This window comes from Canis lupus, chromosome 30, assembly GCF_003254725.2.
Source record: "Canis lupus dingo isolate Sandy chromosome 30, ASM325472v2, whole genome shotgun sequence".
NCBI lineage: Eukaryota > Metazoa > Chordata > Mammalia > Carnivora > Canidae > Canis > Canis lupus.
In genome coordinates, this window is record NC_064272.1 from 28770385 (window position 1) to 28783126 (window position 12742).

At 48.0% G+C, this 12742-nt stretch overlaps 1 protein-coding gene across 6 annotated transcripts in view; it reads right to left on the reverse strand.

Annotated features, from left to right (window-relative positions):
- The window catches only part of DAPK2 (death associated protein kinase 2), a 124732-nt gene that overhangs the window by 111088 nt on the left and 902 nt on the right, over positions 1-12742 (reverse strand). For all 6 annotated transcript variants that reach the window (XM_049104435.1, XM_025472556.3, XM_025472554.3 and 3 more), the window contains one exon: positions 6432-6529. In XM_049104435.1, the coding sequence (XP_048960392.1) occupies positions 6432-6523 (92 nt within the window). In that variant the 5' untranslated portion in view covers positions 6524-6529. Of the gene's footprint in view, positions 1-6431; positions 6530-12742 lie in introns of those variants that run through there.

Genomic DNA, 12742 nt, shown 5'->3' on the forward strand with positions numbered 1-12742 from the left:
TAGGTTTTTATGGTTATGTGATCCCCATACACACACCTACTTTACTTAAAACTTCTGAAAGGTGACACAAGAAAAGTATCACCAAAGTCCAGCTGTGGGCATGAGACAAGGTGGAGGGAGTTGACTTTTTACTTGAACTCTTCAGAGCTTTATGACATTTGCCATGCATTACTTCTACAACTTTTTTTAAAAAGTGTTTTCTTTTTAAAGATTTTATGTATTTATTCATGAGAGACACACAGAGAGAGGCAGAGACTTAGGCAGAGGGAGAAGCAGGCTCTCTGTGGGGAACCCAATGTGGGACTCCATCTCAGGACCCCGGGATCACGTCCTGAGCCAAAGGCAGATGCTCAGCCACTGAGCCACCCAGGTGATTCCCTCCCAAAAAAGTTTCTAATTTAAAAAGAATAAAAGCAGGCAGCCCCGATGGCCCAGCAGTTTGGCACTGCCTTTGGCCCGGGATGTGATCCTGGAGGCCCGGGATCGAGTCCCACATCGGGTTCCCTGCAGTGGGCCTGCTTCTCCCTCTGCCTGTGTCTCTGCCTCTCTGTGTGTGTGTGTGTGTGTGTGTGTCTGTCATGAATAAATAAATAAAATTTTTAAAAAAAGAATTTAAAAAGAATAAAAGCCCCTTTGCTTTAGAGTTCACCTTGGAAACTCTTTTCCCAAGGACTGAGATGGGGCAATCCAAACACCTGCTGTTGCAGTTTTCTCTATAGTGCTTTGTGGCTAGACTGGGCTGTAGAACCCAGCCTGGGTAAATCTGAGCTCTACACATTCCTGAAGGTTTTGTTTCTATCCCCAAAAGAGGTTGCCCTGACTAAGCTGAGTGTGTAATCTTAACCACAGAGGACCCCATAGGGTGACTCAGGTCTGGCAGGCAGCCCTATCAATATGGATGTCGCAGGGAATTCCTCAGTTCTGTTTAGGAAGGGTGAGGTTCAAGAACAGTGGCTCCTTCCCTGGCCCAAGGCTCCTGCCCTTACAGAAGGGGATTTTGCAGGTGTCATGCTTAGCAGGGTGCCTTGTACACAGCGCCTCCTTTAAGTGGCAGGGCATTCAGCTGGTGTCTCCACCAGGGGAGAGGGGAGGGAGAGAGGGCATGTGTGGGGTCATGATGAGGTAGGCTCCTCGGCAGAGCCAGAGCTGTAGATAAAAGGTGAATGAACATACAGATAAACATTTATCTGTCGGTTTAAACCAACACAGTGTGGTTCAAAAGCTTCTTTGAGTTTCACTTTCTGTATTGCTTATTCTGCAACCTTGGACAAATCACTTGCCCTCCCTCAGCCTCCCTTTCCTTGTCTATAAAATCAAGACTTGGGATCCCTGGGTGGTGCAGCAGTTTAGCGCCTGCCTTTGGCCCAGGGCGCGATCCGAGACCCGGGATCGAATCCCACGTCGGGCTCCTGGTGCATGGAGCCTGCTTCTCTCTCCCTCTGCCTGTGTCTTTGCCTGTCTCTCTCTCTCTCTCTCTCTCTCTCTGTTTGTGACTATCATAAATAAATAAAAATTAAAAAAAAAACCTTTAAAAAAATCAAGACTTTAGCTTCTTGTTGAGATTGGTTTGGCATAACATTTTATCACTTCATGTTAATGCAATAATCTAAGTAAAGGAAAGTACTATAAGTATAGGAAAGGAGAAAGCGCTGATCATTATATGATATAGATCATATACATTAAATTACCTCATATTTTTGGGCGTACATCCCTCTGGGGAACATCACTCCTTCCCAAATGCTCACACTCCTGATTCTGACTCTCAGAGTTGCTACCCTAATCTCAAGGTCAAAGGGAAAAAACCACCCTGCCACATATTTTCCCCAACTCCCCAGAAACATTCGAATGAGAGCAAAAATGAATTTGTGCTTCATGAGTTCTGATGGTGTGATAGCCAGAGCTCTAGACTAAGAGTCAGACCACCAGTCCCTACCCCTGAGTGACCTCAGACAAGTCACTTCCTCTTTCTGATCCTGGTCTTGTCTAAAAAGGAGGAGTTGGATAGGTTTTTATTTTTATTAAGATTTTATTTATTCATGAGAGACAGAGAGAGAAAGAGGCAGAGACACAAGCAGAGGGAGAAGCAGGCTCCATGCAGGAAGCCTGACGTGGGACTCGATCCCGGGTCTCCAAGATCAGGCCCTGGGCTGAAGGCAGCACTAAACCGCTGAGCCACCTGGGCTGCCCTAGATAGGTTTTTCCTTTTTTTTTTTTTTTTTTATGATAGTCACACAGAGAGAGAGAGAGAGGCAGAGACACAGGCAGAGGGAGAAGCAGGCTCCATGCACCAGGAGCCCGACGTGGGATTCGATCCTGGGTCTCCAGGATCGTGCCCTGGGCCAAAGGCAGGCGCCAAACCGCTGCGCCACCCAGGGATCCCAGGTTTTTCTTTATAAGTCCTGCTCTGATAGTCCCCTGCTCTACCCAGCCCCAGCTACCAAGGCTGAGAGAAGCCAGAATCGACAGGCCAGCATTTCTCCATTCCCAGAAAAAGACAATCTCCAGCATCCCCAGCAGGCTGGTGCCAAAATGGGAGCACAGCCAAGCGCCTGTACTCGATGCTGGGAGCCAGAAATCAGGCAAGATGCACAGGGTCACAGCCGAGGACCCCCTAGCCAGGGCATGCTGTCCTGATGCAAAGGTGGATCCTGCAGCTTTTCTCACAGATGTCCTCTCACTTATAGGATAAAGACATAGAAGGCCTACAAAGGAATCAAAAACATGTGTTTTGGGGGCCAGACCAGGACGAGAGTGAGAGAGTCCCTGTTTGTCAATGTACAGTTTTAGTTAAGGTATAACATGCCTACCGAAGATGTACATAAACATGTATGGCTTGATATATTTTCATGAAAAGAATGCATCCGTGAAACAAGAACCTAGATCAAGAAACAGAACAATACCCATCTCCCAGGCACCTCCCTCGTGCCCCTTCCAGTCCCTAGTTCTTCAAGAATAACCACTATTCTGGCTTTTAGCACCACTGATTCATTTTGCCTGTTTGGAATGCCACACAAATGGAATTATACAGTATGGACTCATTTGAGTCTGGCTTCCTTTGCTCAGTGTTATGTTTGTGAGCTTCATCTAGCAGCATAGGTAAAAATGAAAAACTGGGGTGCCTGGGTGGTTCAGTGGTTGAGCGTCTGCCTTTGGCTCAGGGCGTGATCTCAGGGTCCTGGTAAAGAGTCCTGCACTGGGTTCCCCGCAGGGAGCCTGCTTCTCCCTCTGCCTATGTCTCTGCCTCTCTCTGTCTCTCATGAATAAATAAATAAAATATGTTTTAAAATGAAAAACAGTACTACTCATTTTCATTTTTGTATAGTAAGGATTTAACAAGGAGCTAAAATCAGGAAAACATTCCCTGAGTCTAACCTAGGGTGCTCACTGACAGCAGAGGAAGCCAGGTTTACATGTAGCTCTCCCCAAAATAAGAATGACCCAACCCTGTTCTTCCTGCAGAGTCCCTCCTAGGTGGCTCCAGAGGTGGGAGACAGGGCCTTGGTACCCCAAACTTACTTCAAAAGTTGGAAGCCCTTGTTCACTGAACATTTACCTTGTGCCTGGCTCTGGGAAGGGTACCATAGACTCAGCATCTCACTTAATCCCCGCAACTATGAGCTAGGTATTGTTATTATTCCTATCTTATGGGTAAGAGAACAGAGGCCCAGAGAGGTTGAATAAGTTGTCCTAAGGTTGCACAGCTAGGAAGGGGACACAAATTCTAATCTGTGTTGACTCCTAGGGCCGAATCTCTCCACTACTCTGTGTTGACAGGGAGCTCACTGGCTGGCTCTGGCCCCCACCTATGTCTCCAACCAATTCTAGTGCTGCTTACCCACATTTCAGCAGCTCAGTCCTCAGGCTCTACCCCGCGCTGGGCCTGTGTCCCTGCTCTTGCCTTCACCTACATATTTACCCTCAGTTTTTAAATGAAGAGTCACTTCCTCAGAGCAGCATTCCCTGATCAGTTGGTCTCAACTGTGCACCTTATTCTCTCTCAACACATCCTGGTCTCTCCTTGCACAGCCCTTAACACAATGTCATAAGGAATTATCCTTTGGGTTCTCCTGTTCATGGGCTTAGTACCTTTCTCCACCAATGTATCAGAAGCTGCAAAGGGACAGGAGTGTGTCCCTTGGGCAGTGGCTGGTACACGATAGCTCCTCAACAGCCAGTGAAGAAAAGGAGGAGAAGGGAGAAAAAAATAAGACTGCCTCTTCTGAATCTGAACACTCGTCTGCAGAAGCTCTAGCTCTAGCCTGTTTATGGCCCCCGGCAAGACCACCCCACCACAAGCCTCAGTCTCCTCAGTTTTCAGATGAAGAGTATGGAAGAAAGGATCTCTAAAGGCCTCCGAGCTCATCTGGACTCTAGACCACAAACCACAGGAGGTCAAGATATTCCAAAGGCCTCAGGACTCTGCAGCCTCTTACCCACCCTATGTCCAGTTAGCACTTTAGAAATGTAAGGGGGTGGGTGATCCAAGGTTCCCAGTCTATGAGGACCAAAGAACAAGAGGCTTCGTCAAGCTCTAATAGCCCTGATGCATGAAGTTGAAGAGAGACAGGACTAAAAAGGAATAATAGATGAATTCCCCAGGAATCTGGCTCTACTTTCTTCTGCAGAGCCCCCCACCCCGACAAGGTCCCTTCCAACTCTGCCCTTGGCAGGTGCCTGGCTGCTCCACAGCCAGGTAAGAGCTGGATCTAGGAGGGCAGAAACTGTCCATGTCTTGCTCATCTCTATGCCTGGAGGACTTAGCACAGACCCCTACAGCTAAGATGTGACTAAGGTGAGGCTACCGAATCAGATGCCATTGGCAGAGCCTGCCAGGGCCTGCTGCTGAACTTTCCACTTTCCTCTTGGTATCATCACCTCAAGAGAATCCCCTGGCTACCCATTCAGAGGCAGACTCCAACTGACCACCATCTAGCCTCTGGCCCTCCATCTTCTTCCCACCCCTTCCCCTAGTCCCTGGGTTGCCAGTGGCAGTCAGCTCAGACATAAGGCTGAGGACTCATGTTCCCCCTGGGTTTCTGCAGTCTTTTGCTCCCCCACCCAGCCAGCCAGTCAGGAAGGACAAGCACTTCCTGGACTTGAAATAATTGCACCTTCTTCTTGAAATAAGGCTCTTCTGGCTTTGAAGCTCTTTCTATTTTGTCTTTTAAAAAAAAAAAAAAAAAAAAAGGGCGGGGGGAAGATGGAGGTGCCTGGGTGGCTCAGTTGGTTGAGCATCCAACTTTTGATTTCAGCTCAGGTCATGATCTCAGGGTCCTGGGATCAAGCCTTGCATCAGGCTCTACACTCAGGGGGAGTGTGCCTAAGGATTCTCTCTCCCTCTCCCTCGGCCCCTTCCCCCACTCGTATTCTCTCTTTCTCTCTCTCTCTCAAATAAGTAAATCTTTTAAAAATAATAAAATTAAAAATAAAATTGAAGTAAGAGAATTAGGCCTGAACCCAGGAGCTCTATAAAAAGGGGAAAGACCTCCTGTCTTGCATCCTGGATATAGCAAAAGCCTTAAACCCCCAAGTTTTTACTCTTGGGGGTGTGAAGGGGTGAGGCTGTACTGATAAGCACAGGTAAGTGTGCAAGTGCTGTACTTATTGGAAAAGGAATGACAGGTGTGCAGGTATAAACTGGACTGGCCAGACCTTGGCTACATCGCTCTCTGGTTAAGCAACTTCGAGCAACTTGCCTAATCTATTTGGACCAGTTTCCTCACATGAAAAATGTGAGTGAAATGAATTTCCATCTCAGGCATCATGGTGAAAATCAAACCCTTGGGCTGGTGTTCTGTAATCACTGAAAAACCATCTAAATATTAGCAGATTCTAGAAATGGAAGGCAAGAAGAGAACTTCAGGAAAAAAATCTTCATTCCTTTCCAAACAATAACTACTTTCAGATCTCAGAATTCATCCCTGGCTACATTCTGGATTTAGCAAACCCGAAAATGCACCCAATCGCTCAGATCCTAGGAACCTTCATGACTGGGCTCCTGTGGCCTGTTACCCAATGCAAATCCATTTTCAGGAGGATTACTTCACCTCCCATTCAGGCGCTGAGCTTATGAAACAAAATCCTGGGAGCCGTGGAGAATCCCAAGTGGGGCTCAGAGAAGAAAACCAACAGGCCAGGTCTCAGGCCAGAGTCTGGGGAGGGCTTTGTGAGAAAATGAAACAAGAATCATTTAGACTCCCCATAACTGTCAGACAGGCTATACTGAAAACACAGGGCTCAAGAACTCTAGTCCCTTCCCCGGCAGGTCGTTATTTCCACAGAAATGACTACTTGTGGAGCCACACATGAAGATGAATTCCTCAGGATTGTTTTTAAGGCTTCCCACGAGTCCCGTGACAAGCTCATGCCTACATGATCAAGCAATAAGCACACCAGGAGAGGCGCCCCCTCCACCTCTCCCAGGCTCTTACCTCCCCAGCTCCTCTCCAATGTCGTAAAAGTCCTCCACCTTCTGTTGCTTGAATGTCTCCATGTTTGAGCTCCTCATTGAGGCCTGGAGCATACAGCCCTGAAACCAAAAGAAACCCAAGGTCAGGCCAGCCAGGAACACTGGTGCAAGCCTGAGTCCAGGCTTAAAAGTTATCAGCTGCATGGGAGTTTTTTTTTTTTTTTTAAGATTTCATTTGTTTATTCATGAGAGGCACAGAGAGAGAGACAGAGACAGAGACAGAGACAGAGGGGAAGTAGGCTCCTTGCAGGGAGCCTGATGCGAGACTCAATCCCAGGACCCCGGGATCATTCCCAGAGTTGAAGGCAGACACTCAACCGCTGAGCCACCCAGGCCGTCCCTATCTGGAGTTTATAATTTAACGATAATCCACAGCCCTAGTTCCTCAAGAACTACCCTCCTCAAGCCTATTCTCACTAGTGACTGATGATGTCTGGTTTTTATTTGATTTATATCAATTTGAACCTGTTAAGGAGACAGAAAAGGAGTCCTCATCACTTCTTCAGATCTGCTCTGAACAAGTTCAGAGAAACAGCACCATGGCCAACTTTGGCCATTTGTTCTCATGAAATTCAGATCTACTGTGAAAAAGAGGCTGCCGTGAAGCAGGGAAAAGCATTCATCTTTGAGTCGGAAGTTCTGGGTTCAAGTCCCACTTGCCTGGGCAAGTCATTTAAACTGCCAGACTTAGCTTCCCCATCTGCTAAAGAGGTTAATACTGTAAAACCACTGCAAATCATGAAATTATTTTGTAAATTATAAAATGCAGTGGAGGGATCCCTGGGTGGTGCAGCGGTTTAGCGCCTGCCTTTGGCCCAGGGCGCGATCCTGGAGACCCGGGATCGAATCCCACATCGGGCTCCCGGTACATGGAGCCTGCTTCTCCCTCTGCCTGTGTCTCTGCCTCTCTCTATGTCTATCATAAATAAATAAAAATAAGTTTTTAAAAAAATAAAAACTAAAAAAAAATAAAATGCAGTGGAAAGGTAAGGGATTGGGTGGCTCAGGTGGCTCAGCGGTTTGGCGCTGCCTTCGGCCCAGGGCATGATCCTGGAGACCCGGGATTGAGTCCCACATCAGGCTCCCTGCATGGAGCCTGCTTCTCCCTCTGCCTGTGTCTCTGCCTCTCTCTCTCTCCTCTCTGTGTATTCTCATGAATAAATAAATAAATCTAAAAAAAAAAAAAAAGGAAAGGTAAGAGATTACCATGACCTCAGCTTCCTTGGGGGCTTATACCACCCAACTGCAAGTCTGAACTGATTTGTAAACCCTTTCACTCATCACCTCAAGGGAAAGAGGGACAGGAGTGGTGTGACAAATTACAGTAGGCACCAGGAGTTAGGAGCTGGAGGTTCTGTTGCCAACTTTGCCACAACTAGCTCTGTGACCTCATCTCTTGTCAGAGGAGCCTCAGATGCCTCACCTATAAAATGGACCTAACTGCCTGCCCAGAGCACCTCAGTGAGAGCCAGAGGGCAACTCTGAGCCATGGGGAGTGTTTACCACTCCACCAGAAGAAGACTGTTTACATCCTACCTGGGATCTCCCTGCCCCAAGAAGCTCACCCATTCCTGGGACAACCACATGCCACCCTGGACAGCACCCCAAGGGCGGACCCAGGGCACAGTCTGCAAATGACAAAGATAAACCAGTTGCCTGGGGATGTGTCTCTCAAGAGTCATTAGCAAAGGCTTCTCAGAGCTCATTTTGGCTAGCATTGACAACTTTGCTCCTGACTGCCGATCAGATATCAACTACGCCTGGGGCCCCATGAGCCCCAAAAGACTGTTTTCACCAGACTGGGTGGAGGCTCCATTACATAAGGGTGTGTCTCATCAATGCCAAGTGGCTGGAGCTGTTACAACTCTCAAAGAATATATATATATATATATATATATATATATATATATATATATATATATAGACACACACACACACACACACACACATTTCACCCTCTTTCCTCCAACGCTGTCCCTTGCTCTGTTACCAAGATGCCGCCTGCCTCTCTCCCTTCCATGGGACACACATTCTTGAGGTCCCCCAGGTAAGGCTAGCCTGGATCCTGAGCCATACTCTCATGATCACTTGCTGAACTCCTGCCTGTTGATGCACATGGTCCATCACGCATCCTTCTCCCTGCCCAGTCTTCACCCTGTGCTTGACCTGAGCCCAGCAAGCATGGAATATGAAAAAGAGCAGGCGCCCAGGAGCCCCAGTTCTAGACTGGCCTGGGTGTGTATTAGCTGTGTAACCCACACAGGTTGGCACCCTCTGGGCCTCAGTCCCCTCCTCTGTAAACAAGGTTGATGGATGACATCTCTATCATCTACTTCACACAGCCATGTGGGGATCCATTTGTGATAAGGGCATAAACTCTTAGGCAAATAAGAAAGGTGATTATTACTGTTAATATCTGGCTTATTGCAGGCCACTATTTGTGTTTCTGCTTCCTACAGGAATTCCCTTCTAGGGAAAAGGTTTTGGGATCCTCCTGGAAAGTTTGGCTTGACCAAAATCAGAAGCTAGAACTCCTCATTCATCAGCACCCCCCAACCCCTATCCTGGCAAATTTCCTGAGACTAGCCCAGAGGGTGGTAGGACTGCTATCTACCATCTTCTTTTGGATCAGGTAAGTCCTGAGGCATCCTGAGAGGTTACTCACTTCACACACCTAGAGGGAAGCAGAAAACTTTTAAAAATTCTGTTGAGAATAGTCCCTAAAACAGCTAAGATCCTCCATTTGGCAACAGGCCAGCTTCATTTGCTAATCAGGAGCTGAACTGGATTTGAAGCAGCCCCAGCTCCCTAGCAAAATGATGAGTCCCTACCTTGAGCTCCAGAAGTAGCCAGGGGGTAGGGGGCAAGGAAGCCTCCCCAAGGACAAACTAGGACCATCAGTCTGGCCCCAACTAAACTCTCTGGCCTTAGCCCTCTCCCCCTACATATCCTATATTATAGCCGAAGTAGACCTTTCCCATTCCCCCCAAACTTTCACCCTTGCCATTCCTCAGCTCAAGCTGTGCCCTTTCCATAGAAGGCCCACCTGGAGAGCCCTCCTAACAAAACCACTCCCTTCCCATAAGGCCTGACTCAAATGCCACCAACTCTGTGAGGCTCCATGACTCTTTTTCAAAACAGCTTAAAATCCCCCTCCCCCCTTAAATTCCCAGAGAAGTCTCTTCATACATTTTTAGGGTTAGGGCTTTTCATATTTTGGCTCATAACTGTCTATGTCTAACATAGAAGGAGGAAGCACAGATTCTACAGTCACACAGGACTGAGCTGGAACCCCAACTCTATTACCTCGGCACACACTGAACATGGTACAACTTTTCTGAGCTTCAAATTACTTACAAAGAAAATGAGTCTGGACAATGCCTAGTGTTGGTGACTACATGGAGCAATCAGAACTCTCAAACACCCTCAAGGAGAAGTATACTCTGGGACTACCACTTTGGAAATCTGTTGGGCAGTTTCTACGGACATACCTAAGAGAAGTGGCCTGAGTAGAGTAGATGTTTTCCAAAGTGGCCCATGTTAGAATGTTCACAACAGCTATAGTGATAACTAAAAATCAGAAACAACCAAAGGGCTATCAGTAGAAGAACAGATAAGTAAATTGAGTTACACCCATACAATGGAATTATACACAATAAGAATAAACTATTGCTATGTGCAACCCCAGAGATAAAACTCATAAGCATAATGTTGAATGAAAGAAGCCAGACGCAAAAGATCACATACCATGTGATTCCACTTAGGCAAAACTCATCGATGGTACTAAAAGTCAGAATAGTGGTTACCCCTGGATAGGGGGTTATGTCTGGGACACAAGGGAGGTTTCTGGGTGCTGGCAATGCTGCTTCTTGCTCTGGGTAATGGTTACATGGATATGTGATATGTACACTTATTTTGTATCCACTCAAAATTTTACATAATAAAAATGAGACTAAGATCTGCTTTTTGACAGATGAGATAAACATAGGTAAAATGACTTATGTAGTGTTTGGAAGGTTCCAACAAATGTGAATTCCTTCTCTCCTACCTACTGTCTTGGAGCCCCATGAGGACAGTGGTTGTGACAATCTCACATCTGTCCCCTTGTAGCAGCTGGTATACAACAGGCACTCCCTAAATGTTCTGCTGACTTAAATGTAGTAGCCCTGTTTCCCTTCTCAAGGTTGCTGCTCAGCTGCCTCATCAGATAAAAACAACCAGTAATAACTTAAAAGTCTTTTCCTAATATCTCTCCCCAAGAGGAATTTGCATTTTATCAATTTTTATCAATTTAGAGACATAAAACTAAAGGGAAAAAATTCTGAGGTGGAATTATAGTTACCAGTGAGGGTCCAGAGAAGGCCACAGGGCACAGGTACCTTTCTGGCCTTGAAAAGATGAAACCACACAGCAGAGGGGAAGGATACAGCTACAATTTTTGGTCAGAGGCACAGGATATCTGCTCCAGACATTCCAAGGACGAAGCCCACCTTAATGCTTACATTTCTCTTAATGGAATCATTAGGACTCACACTCCAGCCCTCAACGCTCATAGTAGGCAACCCTTCTGAGGTTTAACAGATTTCCTGGAAGCTCACAAAAAAGGACCTCAAAGATCACCCAGGGGATTTCCAGACTCTGCTTCAGGAGCCACCAGCATGAGGAAGAGGAGCCAGAGCATTTCCACTTTATCTATACCATAGGTTGGGGTTCTGTGTAAGAATTCATTGTGAGCGGCCAAGTTTAAAAACCCACTGCTGTCTGGTTTAACCCACTTGTCTGACAAAAGAAGGAAACTGAGGTCCAAACAGGGCTTGAAAGTCACCCAGCTAGCCCAGTACAGCTGTTCTGGCCTGGGCTTCTGATAACAGCATCTTCAACCCTCCAATGTAGCACCAGGGTTGGGGAAATCACTGGCCTCCTGAGGGATAACTTGGGAGAAGCCCTCCAGGACTACAGGATCACCCCCACAGGAAACCCTCAAACCCTACGAAGTCCTCTCACTCACTGGTCCCCGGCTCACTCTGTGGGACATTCAGAGATCCTCACCCAGTGTCAGCCAGCAAAATGGGACCACTGCAAGGAGGCAGGCATGATTGTCCTCTTATACCTCCCCCCATATTAGGAATCATCACACTCAGGCTCTGAGGAGACTGTCCACAGAGCCCCTCCATGCATTCGAGCCTTTGACCAGGCTCAGAGAGGCTATCTCTGATGAGGAAGCTCAGGCTCAGAGATCAGCAATTTGCCTAAATTGACACAAGAAAACCCCATTTTTCTAGTGAAGGTCCAGCTCCACTGGACAGCCTGCTTGTTCCTGTTCGCTCTCACATCCAATAAGGAGGGAAACCCTGGGGAGATGGTCAGGATCAGTTCAGGTCTCATCCCCGTTAACCGGAAACTTGCTCTAGGCCAGCACACCCCCACCTTCATTCAACACACCCCTGTACCCCCCCGCCCCAGCCTCTCTCAAAGCAGCTGAATCATCAGTAGGGCCACTTTACATGTTAAAAACACATCTTAGGAGATGGGTGGTTTGAGGAAGAACAGGACTCTGAAAGTATTTCTGAAGAGACCCAAGCACCAGATCCCCTTAGTCACCAGGACTGTCCCAGAAACACCTTACATGGAGGCAGCTGGGCAACAGAGTCAGAAACCATAGAGGCAGCCCCCAGCTGCCCTCCACTGGATTCTAGAATACAAGGTGTCAGAGGCTGTGTTCTCTCCACCAGCCTCCAGGGACCTACCCACCTGCTTCTGAGGCAACCAACGAGGACTCCCTGTCTTCCAGGGTGCACCCCTAATCATGCACTACCTGCATGGCCTCAATGCCCACCTCGCTGGGACTCACTTTCTCCTCCCTAGAGTGAGGATACGACCTTCCACCTCGCAAAGCTGCAGTGAGGACTAGCCAGACGCACACATGCCCTGAGACATCCACAATGCCCGGCCCAGAGTCAGGGTCAACTGCTGACAACCCTTCCTACCCACCCCAGCCTGCTGCAGACCTCCCGGCCACCCACATTCCCACATTCCCACCCCAGCTCTGGCCCCGGCCCGGCCCCTGACGGCGGGGACCACCGCTTCATTGGGCCACAAGCAGGCTGACTGTGAGCGGGGCAGCCTTCTGGAATCGCGTCCTCGCCGAGCGGGAGAGGAGGTGCGCGAGGCCAGGCGGCTGATGGTGAGAAGAGGAGGTGCGCGAGGCGGCTGATGGCCCCCCCCCCCTCCAAGAACCTGTAGTGCCCTAACCATCCCGGGGCGCTAAGTTGA